Here is a 13465-nt window from a genome sequence, read left to right as displayed (position 1 = left end):
TTAACATAAACCCTTAGCTGTGGTGGCAGACTCTAACTTAACGTCTAACTAAAGCTGTTTTGGGACAGAAAGCAATTAAGAGGCTGAGGGCCTAGGTCATGGCCATGTGATTTGGGGCATGTCAGCCTCTCTAAGCTCCAGTCCCTCCATCTGGAAAATGAGAATCAAAATGTTAACTTGTTCCTGTCTCACAGGACTTCTGAGATCAAGCATATGAAAATACCCTTTTTTTTTTTTTTTTTTTGGTGCATAGTCTGGGAATCAAACCAGGGTCTCCCACATAGAAGGTAGGCCTTCTAACCACTGAACAACCCGTGCACCCTGAAAATATTTTTAAAATTGTGAACACTATACAAGAGCAAGAGATGGAAGTATTTTTCAAATAATCTGTTCTTAATTTAGCAAAAGAATTCATTAGCCAAAAGCCTCAGCAGAAAAACAACACCCAAGTATAAACTGTCTAGATTAGGTAATAATAACCTGAGTGCTATTTCTCCTGGAAGCTGCAGGATAAAGAGAAATAAATGAGGCAACAACTATTAGAGTGAGTTTTAGAAAGAGCAGTTAAAATGATTTATTTGTATTGCATCTATTCCTTTGTCTATTCTTAAGACTATTTGCTCATTTTAGAATATGGAGAAAAGGATAAAACAGTAAATTAAAATAATCTATTATCCCATCATTCAGTAATAATTGTTAAATATTTTAGCATATTTTCATCTAGAATTTAGTATGCATTTATATTGTCATTGTTGCCATGTAAAAACCTTTTTCAAACTAAACCTTTAGTTATAAAGCAAACTGTTAACAGTGGTGAAATAAATGCATGAAATTGGGAAAGGGAAACTTTTACTTTAAATATGTCTGTATTGTTTGAATTTTTATGGGAACAAAAACCGTTTATAAAAGTAGATGACTAAATGAGTAGTTAGTAAATGAATTTTTTAGTATTGGGAGTCAACCCCTAATTTAAAGAACTAACAACATATAATCCTATCCTGAAACAATGTCCCCCAAAGTAAAAATCTGGCTTTTGCATGCTCTTTTCTTTTTCACAACAATGACACGCTTTGTGTATTCAATGAGCATTGGTTGATGTTCTCTCTCTTTTAAAGTTTACACTGTAATGTAACAACATTTCGTATTAGAATATATTCTTAAAGGGAACATGCTAAAAATAAAGGAAGTATAATTTTTTAAAGATCAAATTCAAGACAGTGGTAATGGGTCAATCACATCTGTAGAGTTAAGGACCATTTATTATTTGGCCAACATTTATCCAGCGTCTACCACACGCTTTACATAGATTACTTCACTAGACATTTATAACTATCTCAACAAAAATCTTATTAACCTCTCTGAGCGGCAGACTGCAAAATGGGGATAAGTAATTTCCCAGGTTCACAAAGGAAGTAAGTGACAGGAATACAATTCAAACCCCACAGGTGAAATCCAACTTTGCACTACCTGGTCTTGAACTTGGGAAAGCAGAGGAAAGAACTGACTCAGTATAACAAGTAGAAGGTCAGTCATACCCCAAAAGAGATTTTCCTAAAGAAAACTGGGTGACCTCTTTAAGTAGATGCTCAATAATAATAAATGACCCTTCCTCTAACAAGTATAATCGATGTAAACCTTTCTCTGGGTTTTGTATTTCCAGTTTTGAGACTACTTGTATCTTATGCTGACAGGACACTTTAGTAGCAGACCATCCAAATGATTTCTGCATCTTATACAATGACAACTATACCTGCCCATTCTTTAAGAATTGCACATCCATGGTCAGCTTGCGTAAGATATTGCCAAAAGGATAATCCAGATTCCGGCCATGGTAAATATGGCCTTTGGAATCTTGAGCCACAATACTGGTGCAGAATCTGAGAAAAGGAAAAAGTCCAACATGAATGAACGAGAAAAATAAGAAAAAGGAAAATGAGTTTTTCATTCTAAAAATAAGTCCTTAAGTAAACAGTTTTGCTTCCTCATAACTGACACATATGCATAACCCCGAGATAAAGATATGGTTTCACAATTCAAAATGAAGAACAGAACGAACACTGAGCTCATCTGTTTTCAATCACGGTTACTAAGCCTTTGCCCTCGGCACACATGGCATCACAAACACAATGAATGAGAATTTCATCCTAAATCTAAATCCTAAATGAAAGTGAAACCGACCCAGTCTGGACCCAGCTAGACCTCTGAGCCTATGCTCATTCCTCTGCTTGGCAGTATCTATTTAACTCATTATTCAAAGTTCGTTTCCACATTCTTCTATGACTTCCTCAAAGCAAGTAAAATGACACTGAACCATTCTGCTCCACAAATGCCTCTTTGCATTTCCCTGGGAAAATGGTAGGCTCTTTAGGGGATTGATTCATACTTTTCCTGTCTTCCTTAGAGCTCCCTGCACAGAGTTGATAAGAAAGCAGCATCTTTTAAGAACTCTGAGTGAAGAGAAATATTTTGAGAAAAACATTCTCTGGGAATAGTTAATGTTATGTAAAAAATACCTACACACAGTAAGTATGCCCAATTTTGTGGGGAAAGACACACTTATCCATACAAACAATGCTGAGAAGAAATACCCTGATGGATAGATGGCCATTTCTCAGTGGCAGGATGGTGGTTGTTTTCTTTTTTATTCCTTTCCATATTTTCTAAAATGATTATATATTACTTTTATAATTAGGATAAAAATAAATGTTAGATAACTTTTTCATTTGTTTAAAGACTGCCGCTTGGTCAGGTTTTAATTAATTTCAAAGTTTCTCACCTTAACTTCAAAGATTTCATGTTAAGGAGAGTTTGATAAACACTGAAAGTGGCTAAATAAAAGTTTGTAGAATCTCTGAAGATGACTTTTTAAAAAATTGGCAAGAAAACAACACTTCCATATCAGGCCCAAATATTTTAGTCTGAGGTAGCCCAAAAGCATAGGGGACAATTGAGGAGATAGGCCCTGCTTTGGGAAAGGCAGTACAGTGCCATATATGCTTTGGCATCAGCCCCTGACAATTCAGTGAGTTGTTTCCTCTGAGGCTTAGTTTCCACATCACAAAACAGGCAGTACCGTTCCCTGAATGGGGTTGTATGTTCAGGAAGTGCATAGCACCCAGTGGGCTCAAAATAAGGGTAGCTATTATTATTCTGATACAAAAAGCCTTACTATAGAAATGAGAACATTTACTTTGTATTCTAGTGAAGTCTCACGGAGCTTTTTGTCAATATGTACCTTAAAATCAAATCCAAAAGTTGGATTTTTTTTACTAGAACTTTTGATTTAATCTGCTTGGATATGATGACTCCAACTAAAGGGATGAAAAAGTGTAATCGGTAATTTTTCATTGAGAAAGCCACACACGTCAGCAGAGAGGGTATGCTGGTTTGATGTACCCTGAAAAGCCGTTTCTTTTAACCCTGATCCAATTTTGTTGGGTCAGAACTACTGTTTAGGGTAGAAACCTTTGACTGGATTACTTCCAAGGAGATGTGACTGGCCCAATTGTGGGTGTGGCCTTTGGATTAGATGGAGATCTGATGCCAAATCATTCAAGGTGGGGCTTGATTAATTTACTGGAGTATTTAAAAGGGGAAACATTTTGGAGAAACTTCAGAAAGGTCAGAGCCAGAAGGAAAACACCCTTGGGGAAGCTGATTGAAATCAGAAGCCAAAGGACCAGCTGACACCAACCATGTGCCTTCCCAACTGACAGAGATATTCTGGACCCATCAGCCTTTCTTGGTGAAAGTATCTTTTTCTGGACGCTTTAATTCGGACATTTTTGTGACCTTAGAACTGTAAACTTGCAACTTAATAAATTCCCTTTTTAAAAGCTGTTCAATTTCTGGTATATTGCATTTGGGCAACTTTATAGATAAAGCTGACCTGGTAGCAAAACAATAAGCCCTGAAGGCAGAAAGTAAGCCTTACACCTTTCTTAATTCCAAAATCTGTTACTGAGTCAATAATACTTAATACTTAAGTTAACTCTACATGATTTTCACTTCCAGGTGCCACATTTTACTAAGCTAAGAAACACTGGGTGGCCCTGTTAACCAGAACAGTATTTCCCCTGTGACATACTCCACCACCCCCCCACCCACCCCCCCCCCCCCCTGCAGGAATAGACTTGGAAAAGAGCTGGGATGATCCGCTGGCAAGAAAGCAGGCAAGGATGAATACAGTGGGAGGACAAATAAATGTTGCCACCACCCACTGCAGTTAGAAAGCTGAAGGGTCACTGGGATGGCCAAAATACATTTTGAGAGTAGTTTTGAAAATGGGATGCTACCTGGTTTGGTGGAGAGAGGAAAGAGGGCTTCAGGTAGAGGAAACTCCAGTGTTAAGGTCAGAGAATCTGCTTTCCCTCTAGAAGTTCACGATCTGTTCCTCAGATTTATCCAGATAAGCAAAGAGGAAGCAGAGGTTTCTGGGCAGCCCAGTTTCTACCCTGTTCTTATCACTCTGAAAACATGTTTCCTCCCACTCGTACGTGGAAGGAATCCTCCCTGGTGAGCTCCAGGGCAATCGGCACCAGCACCGGGCACTCACGCGGTGGACTCGTAGGCCAGGTTGACAAGAAGGCAGTCGGACAGGCTGAGGTCCAGCGCTTTACAAATGCCACGGATCTCGTCGGTGAAGGGCTGCGGCAGGAAGTACTCCAGCACGTCAACCAGCGCGTGGACCCACTTGGGGACCTTCTCCCTAGAAACGATAAACCACGAGAGTGTTAGACCAGCTTAGGGGTGGAGGGGGTGCGAGTGTGGGTGTAGGACGGTAAGGTGGGGTACCAGAAGCTCTCATGCTCAGGAGTGGGGGCTAAGCCGTCTCCCTTCGAGAGAGGACCGACAGCCCAGGCCCCGCGTCACCTAATCCACTGCGTAGTGTCCAGGAGGGAAAAAGAAAGCTCGGAGAGAGAGGGCGAGTGCCCCTAAAAGCCGGGCTTGGAGGAGGGGTCCCCGGGAGGCGTGCAAGGAGGGCGTGGGCTGCGTCCCCTACTCAGTACAGAAGAGCAGCGCGGGCGACAAGCCGCACGTCACCCTGACCCGGAATGGTTCGAAGACCCACTGGCAACACCGAGTTTAGCCAAACCAGCTGCGCTGGATCACCTCCAACCTCGCCGCTGCCCAGGGTAGCAAATGCCAGTTTCCGTTCCCGCCGTCCTTTCAAACCCCAAAGACCCGAGGGCCGGGAGATGGGAGAGAGGTGAGAGAAAGGTTCACGGTTTAAAGGTCATTCGGCAACATGCTCCTGAGCTTTTCCGCACAAGATCCCGGCCGCGGGTGTCCGCACAAACCCAGTGCCCAACTCCCGTGCTCACCGGATGACGTGCGCCATGGCAGCGCGCAAGAAGTTGGGGTCGTAGTGCTGCAGCACCGGCTGCCAGCGCAGCTCCGGAGCCACGTCCAGGCTCACGTTGAAGCGCGGCGGGGCCGGCGCCCGAGAAGGCGATGGCGGGCTCGGGGCGGACATCCCGGACCCAGCGAGGAGCAGGAGCGGCAGCAGCGGCAGCAGCAGCAGCGCCACGCGCCCCTCCCAGCCCGCGGCGTGCATGGCTTGGGCTCTGGGCGGCCGCGGCTGCGGTGGCCGCCTGAGGAAGCCAAGGAGAAGGAGGAGGAAGGGGAGGTGGAGGAGGAGGAGGAGCCCGCGGCGCTGGAGGCGGAACCCTTGCACGGCCCGCCTCGCTGGGGCCACTCCCAGACCCCGAGCGGCGAGAAGCCACCCGGTCCCGCTCGCTCCTGTCCGACTTGGACGTCCCCAGCCGGCGCGAGACGGCCTTTCCCCTGCGACCTGTGTGGGGCCGGGGTTGCGGAGGGGGTGGTTTATGAAAATTATTTTTAGTAGCGGAAAGTATCAGAAGGCCCCGCTCTGGTAAAGAGAGACCAGGAGAAAATCCAGCTGGCTCTCCACGTCATTCGCTCATTTATTAATTCTACAAAGATTAGCTAGATTTTGTAAGAGGTAGAAAAGCTTTCTGAATTACACTTCCACCTCTTTTCGGCAAAAGAAATGCGCTAACATTTATGTGTCAAGTATTTTTGCCGACACTGCTTAGCCATCAAAGCAACCCAGAGATAGGTTCTATTAATTCATCTCCATTTACTGATGAGGAACTAGAGGCCTGGGGAAGTTACGTGATTTGCGGGACGTCACGAAGCTGCGCTTCTCCCTTGCTTCACACTCTCTGAATCTAAAACATTATCGTAGGCATTTATGCGAGTGAAGTTTCCTTACCTCTTGTTTGCTTTCCCAATATCTGGGGGACAGAAAACTTACTGTAAGTCTTAAGAAAGTCACCTTAGTAAGGTTGGGATATTTTGTTTGCTTTTTAAACATGAGTAGGCATCGGAATCGAACCCGGGTCTCCAGCGTGGCAGGCGAGAATTCTGCCTGGCGAGTCACCGCGGCCTATCCAGCTGGTATGTTCTTAAATACTGTCATGGTCGACTTCATGTAAAATAGAGAAGAAACTTGGAATTTTCATTTCTTCAGGGATCTTTTTTTTCCTGTTAAGTAAAATATACTTTCACCATCTCTTATTTATTCCCGTATTTATGGCTATTGTGTCACTGAGCTGAAGTTCCAAGCCTCTGGGAGCCTTCCCGGTCTTTCCAAGAATTTTATGCTATGTAGAATTGTATGTTATTTTACGTTGTGTGAATTTCCCTCAAAAAAAAAAAAAAAAAACTTAAAAATACAGGATTTTCAACACACAGGTGAAGGAATAACATTATTTTCAGAGAATTCTTTTTTCTTTTTAATGATTTTAATTAGCAGCAAGGAAGTGAACCCTTGTAGAAAAGGAAAAGAGCTTTAGAAGCATTACTCCTCATTCAGTCCTAACTTCTCACCCGGGCAATAAGGCAGAGCAGCCCAACGAATAACAATAGTCAATACCCAGCCTAGACCTCCCTAAGTGCCAAGGATCCTGCCAGACTTAAATTTCTCAACAACACTATGGCATAGGTATTACTATCATCATAATCATTTTACAGAATGATTTTACAGAAAAGGACACTGAGGAATAGAATGGTTAAATAACTCCCCCGAGGCCACAGCTACAAGGGACATTTGAGCCAGCAAGCTTCAGCTCAGACCCTTAACCACAGTGCCAGAGGGAGACTTTCTATTTAGTTTAATGAGCCATTCAATAAAATGCATTGAGTGAACGAACTATAACACAGTAAAATAGATGTTGTTCACAATTACACCGAACTAAATACAATTTTATATAATTTATTCCCCACTATTTAAATATTGTGCATATGATACAGGACAATTTAAAATAAAGATTAAAAGGGGGATCTGAAAATTACCAAACTTGGATACTTCTCTTTTCTGTTGGATACTTCTATGCTGTAGAGTTGTGACATACATTTTATTTTTACTAAAACTCTCTGTAACAAATACATTTTACATTGCAGCCCAGTTTACACTCACACACACATACACACACAACTGAAATATTTTAATGACTACTTTACTGTGGTTAAAGGCCTCTATTCTATTTCTTTTTTTTCTTAAATGCTGGTCACAAGCCACTGAACTGATTTCATGGACTACTGATGGATCAGAACCCACAATTTAAAAAATATTTTTGTGGAAAATGAAGACAGTAGATGATTGTATCAAAAAAATGGAGTGTTTTCTATATATGGCATCTAGTGTGGTGGTTTAAAAATTTATTCACATATTCTTCAAAACTCTTTTCCAACGGTAGAATCTAATCCCTGATCCTCACTCCATCCCCCACCCCATCCCCAACTTTGGGCTGTATTTAGTGACTTGCTTCTAGTGAATAGAATATGGATGAAATGACGTGCATAATTTCCAAGACTAGGTCAAAAAAACATTGCGGTCTCCTCTTCCATGATTATCTTGGTTTGTGGTTCTGGAGGATACTCAAGCTGCCTATAGAAGAGGTCCCCATGTTTTGAGAAACTGACTGTGGTAGATTCAGGTGTCAACTTGGCCAGGTGAAGGAGCCTAGTTCTATTGCTGTGGACATGAGCCAATGGTGTGTGAACCTCATCTGTTGCTGATTACATCTGCAGTTGGCTAGGAGGTGTGCCTGCTGCAATGAATGATGTTTAATTGGCTGGAAGTGAGAGAGCTCAAAGTAGCACAGCCCAAGCAGCTCAGCCAAGGCCTTTGGAGATGCAGAAAGGAATCGCCCCAGGAAAAGTTATCGGAACCCAGAGGCCTGGAGAGAAGGCCAGCAGAGATCACCCTATGTCTTCCCACATTAGAAAGAACCTCAGGTGAAAGCTGCCTTTCCTCTGACGAACTATATGTTAACTAAATAAATCCCCTTTTATTGATTTATGCCAATCCATCTCTGGTGTATTGCATTCTGGCAGCTTGCAAACTAGAAGTGACCTTTTACCAACAGCCAAGGAGGAACTGAGGCTTCTGGCCAACAGTCATGTGCACCTTCTTGGAAGAGGATTCTCCAGGCTCATCTAAGCCACGCTTGAATTCCTGACCCACAGAAGTTGTGAAATAGTGTTTACTGCTTTAAGCCTCTAAGTTCTGAGTTAATTTGTTGTGAAACAATAGATAATTCATACAGATTTGGGTAATAAGAGTGGAATGTCACTATTATAAATATCTGGGTGGTAGCTGGCAGAACTTTGAGCAGAGTTTTAGTAAATCTTAGTTTCCATGTAATTTTTTTAAACTTCCCCTCTGGCAACATTTCCCAGAAGCACAGTTCCCATTTTGTCTTTAATTTTCTTTCCCCCTTTGGCCAAATATCTTTTAAAACACTCCTGGTTCTGATATTAACTTGGATATTAAGAATAACAGTATGTCAAAATTAGATCTTGCTAAGAATGAAACTGTATTTAGAGTTTTAAAAAAATGTTTAATATATGCTTTATAGTAACATTACAAAATGTTTAAAATGTAGAGAAAAAGAAAATCCAATCATCTATATTCCCCCATCCAAACATAGCAACTATTTCCACACGCATATTTCTCCTTTACAAAATTATAATTTATAAGCATTATTATTTTATGTATCTCAAAGGAAAAAACCAAAGCCACTTAAACCATGAAACTATGCTCTTAATAAATTTTAAAATGTATATGCATTGAAAGAGCTCTTTTAGTCTTTCATTACAGATTTTTTAAAAAATCACATCTTCTCTTGTACATACATTATAAAAAGTGAAATTAAGGTATTGCTCAAATTTCTCTGCATCAAAGCTGCTCTTCTAAATCACTTTTTTGACTTGACATCATTGATGTCCATACCTCTCCACACCCCATTACTTTCTATGCCTGATGCAACATTTCTTAAATGCTTTCCATTCACAAAGGAAACTTCTGAGGTGTTGGTAATGTTCCGTCTCTTGACGTAGGTGGTTACAGGAATGCATTCAGCTTGTAAAAGTTCATTAAACTACACATTTATGGGTACTTGCATTTTTATGTATACGTCAATAAAAAATGTAAAATTTTAAATGCTCTAATTTTTCTCTCTTTAACTTTCTTATGTGCTAGAGTCCCATTCTGTAAATTTTGATGCTGGCCCCTGATCTCAGCAGATATCAACTGAAGATATTCAGACCAAGTTCATAAATGTACAGGCATTTATGCAAGACTGCCATCTGGCTGGTGGCAATAATTTTAAGATGCATCCCAATTTCAGATGTTAACAATCTGAAAAATGCATCTTAAAAATCAACAAAATACAAGTATCATTTTATACACTGCTTCTTAAAATGAGAGCATAACATTTTTCATATTATTAGTATTTTACACCTTGTTTAAAATAATTTATCAAAGTGACTGTTTAATGGTTACATAATTCTACCTAAAAAATGTAATCCCAAATTGCTTAAAACTAATCCTTTATTTTAGACATTTCCTTGCATCCATTTTTGTCATTATAAATCACATTACAATGAATCTCCTCAGAGATATATTATAGGTGCTTACCTAAAATCCATTTGTTCCTTTTTCCTTATTAGTAGAAGCCCAGTTCTGTTGGGCTTCTATTATAGATCACCTAAGCTGATAGGCCAACAATTCTGTTCCTTTGTTGGTAGGATGGCCATGTAACCCAGTTCTAATGAGACCTAAGAGAAGGCTGTTGCAAAGGATCCTGGGAAAGCATTTACGTGCCTGGTAAAACAGATAGATGTGGCAATTTACTTTTGCCCCTTCCTTCTGCCTTACACACAGAAGAAATGTCAATGAAGGTAAAGTCTTAGCCTTATCTCCATTTTGCAATGAGAAACCGAGGCACAGAAATGTTGGGTAACTTGCCCATGGTCATACAGCTGCGTCAGTCAGCATTTGAATCAAGAGTCTTGCTACAATATACTACGGATGACAAAGCAGAAAAAGAGGTTGAGAGACTGATGCTACCACTGAGCAATGGAACTCAGGCCACCAACTGCCCATCTCCACTCTTCACATGTGAGACAAACTCAAAATTGGTTAGAATAATCTTAAACAGACATTCTGTAACTTGGAGATGACCACAACCTCAAATACAGTTAGTCATATTTTGGATTATTGTCTTTGACTAGGCACTCAGAAGTAGGTTTGAGCCAAAGGTAATGACTATTTTTTAGGCTCTTGCTGTATAAAATTACTTTCCCAAAGAATTGCACTAATTTACTACCTTGCTAATAAATGACCTTGTTGGCTAGAGTCAAAGAGGGTCCAAAACTAAGGATGACTCTAGCACACAATCAGTAAGCTGATGGAAAGACAGTAATTAAGACGGCAAGACTACAATGCCTCTGGAGTATTTTCAAATCAATCCTTGCCATGGTTTAAGGTGATTTTCCCTTGTGGTTTTACCAAAAAAAAAAATCACAAAAGTGAGTCTAAGTTACTCACTTTACTCTGTGCCTCAAATAAAGTTACTTTGTTCCAAACACAATGACACAGTAGAAACATGCATACTTGGTAGAAAATTCAGAAAGTAGAAAAAAGAAAAAAATAACCTCACACATGATCCCAATACCCCCATTTAACATTTTGGTATTTCCTCTTGGCTTTTATTATCCCCTATCTTCTCACACGTGTGCTTGGAGTATACTATAAACACTTTTGTATTCTGTCCTTTCCATGTATAATAAACGCTTCCCATTATAAATATTTAATGGCTATTATAATATTCTAGCATGTGGATAAATCATTTTCATACTGAGAGCAGATTAACACAAGGATGAAAGCTGAATCTGCAGAATGAAATGACCACCATATATAAGAAAACAAGCTTATGCTATTTAAGCCCTACAGAATTAGCTGTACTCTGCTTTTGTTTGCATTTGTAAAACACAGCTCAGACTGAAAAACTTTGTAGCAGTAGAGAAAAGGTGATTTCCCAGGGCCTTAACCCATAAAAGAGAAAAAGCTCCACGTGATTACCTACCTTCTACCTTTAACACAGAAGAGATGTCTATGAAGGCAAAGTATTATCATTATCTTCATTTTATAGATGAGGAAAAAATATTGAAGGTATCTTTTAACCGTCACTAGGTACATTCCCCAAATATTTAAGCAATGATTAATTTTTAACTTCATTTTCATATAATCAATGGATGCCACATTGTAAAATGATGTAAAACTATTATCTATCTACAGTTTTAAAAATGTGTTACATAAAGTAGTTTGAAGGCAGACTATCCCAACTGTTACACATTCTGGTTCATACAGAGTTGCCATGCAACTCTCAATACAGATATAAATTTTCAAAGAATTGGAATATAAAGAAAGATAACCAATATTTTTATTAACTATAACGTTTTCAAAACTATAAGCCATAACTCTTTTATGACTCAGAAACATATTTCCTATTTCTGCCATCCTCACCATAAACCTGTTTCCCACTGTGCTACAGAGGTGTACTCGGGTTACTAACAGTTGCCTCACCTTGCTACCAGCGGAACTGTTCCTTCCTCAGGATGCTCCCAGTCTTATGCTTGTGCCTCTTTAAACTGCCTTGTATAATCTAGTCATTTTGTAAGTCTACTGGCTTCATTGGATGGAAAGTTTCTATATGGCACAAACCTGCATTTGCAACCTACACTGTATCTAGCAAAGTGCTTTGTACATGGCAGACCTTCAGTATACATATTTATATTTCATACCCATTCCCTCCAAAAATGGGTTTGAGGTATCAAATATTTGTGGGAACCTTAAATGTTGTTTCATTCTAAGTCAATTACACAAAAATATAAAAGCTTTAATATTTAACTTTTGAGTGAAAAATTTACTGAATGCTTACTCTGTGGCACATACCATGCTAAATGCTTTATTAACAACCTCACAATTCTCTTGAAGGTAAGGGTCACCCTGGAAATCTCAGCCTTTGCTAGCAATATGCAATCTTGTGAAGATGTGATCTTTAAACTTATCGTAAAGAGGAAATACTCACAAGACTGATGAAACAATAAAAGGAACCAGATAGAAATAAGATGCCATGATATTAAAAAAAAATTAAATAGAGCAAAAATTTACCTTTTTAAACTGGAAATCCTTCTATCTTTCATACAAACTTCAGACTAGCTAAAAGCAGGGTGAGGTCATGGTGTAAAAACAAGTCAGAAAGCAATGGACTCTGGCCTCTTGGCATCTAAGGGTGGGGGACGTGTGGAATCTACGGGAAGGATGAAACTTCCAGGTTCCACTACAATTCACGCAGAAAAGCCGTGTATCCTAGCTGCTATACCATTCCGAGTTTTATTCACTTCTCTCTGGACCTAGATACATGAGGAGAAACCCATGTCAAAAATGCAAAATGAAAGGGGTATAGTTTCAAGTCTGAAATATTCAAATTTGCACTGGATACTTCTAAAACACTAAAGTTGCTGGACATTGATTCTGATAGTTCCTCTGACTAGTGTAGTACAACTTAACCATTAAATCTCAAGGTCTTCACAACGAATCCTTGAAAACAGTGATCAGGGACATCTTGGGGAAAGTTACAAAGTTTCATACAAACAGCTGAAAATAAACTCATAAAATGGCAAAAGATATTGGGAGGGGAACAAGAAAAGTGATTTCATAAACACACACATGACAGAGATAAAACCACTATTACAGGACTTCTAAAAAAGCTGGTAGAGAAGTTGCTTTCTAATTCTGCATGGGCAGAAAATGGCCTTTTACTCTAATTTGAAGGAACATACAGCAATTTTCTCATTCACCACAACACAGTCTAAAAAACTTAAGGCAAAAGGCACCAAACTATTCCCCAATGGATTAACTTCCATGCAGGGAGAGACTGACAATGACTCTCATATCTCCTAACAGCCATCCAAGCATGCCTAGGAAGGGGAGAACAGCACACAGAATCCACACACACACAAGTATCTACTTGACATGAGAAGCCACTTACTTAAACATGGCAAGTAGTGAGCTGAAAATATTATAGGGTAAAGGGAGACTGAGGAAACCAATCTGATTTTTTTTTCCTCTATGAAGAATGGGCAGCTC

At 39.9% G+C, this 13465-nt stretch overlaps 1 protein-coding gene across 1 annotated transcript in view; it reads right to left on the bottom strand.

The window, feature by feature from the left end:
* Positions 1-5594, bottom strand: part of NAAA (N-acylethanolamine acid amidase) — a 34449-nt gene extending 28855 nt beyond the window's left edge. The window contains exons 1-3 of the mRNA XM_077143145.1: positions 5325-5594; positions 4556-4708; positions 1751-1877 (exon numbers count right to left, since the gene is read on the bottom strand). Coding sequence (XP_076999260.1) covers positions 1751-1877; positions 4556-4708; positions 5325-5557 — 513 coding nt within the window. The 5' untranslated portion in view covers positions 5558-5594. The remainder of the gene's footprint in view (positions 1-1750; positions 1878-4555; positions 4709-5324) is intronic.
* Positions 5595-13465: the final 7871 nt, after the last annotated feature.

This window comes from Tamandua tetradactyla, chromosome 24 (genome assembly GCF_023851605.1).
Source record: "Tamandua tetradactyla isolate mTamTet1 chromosome 24, mTamTet1.pri, whole genome shotgun sequence".
In the NCBI taxonomy this organism is placed as follows: domain Eukaryota; kingdom Metazoa; phylum Chordata; class Mammalia; order Pilosa; family Myrmecophagidae; genus Tamandua; species Tamandua tetradactyla.
Note: the sequence above shows the minus strand (reverse complement) of the source record. Positions and strands in the feature narration are given on the sequence as shown.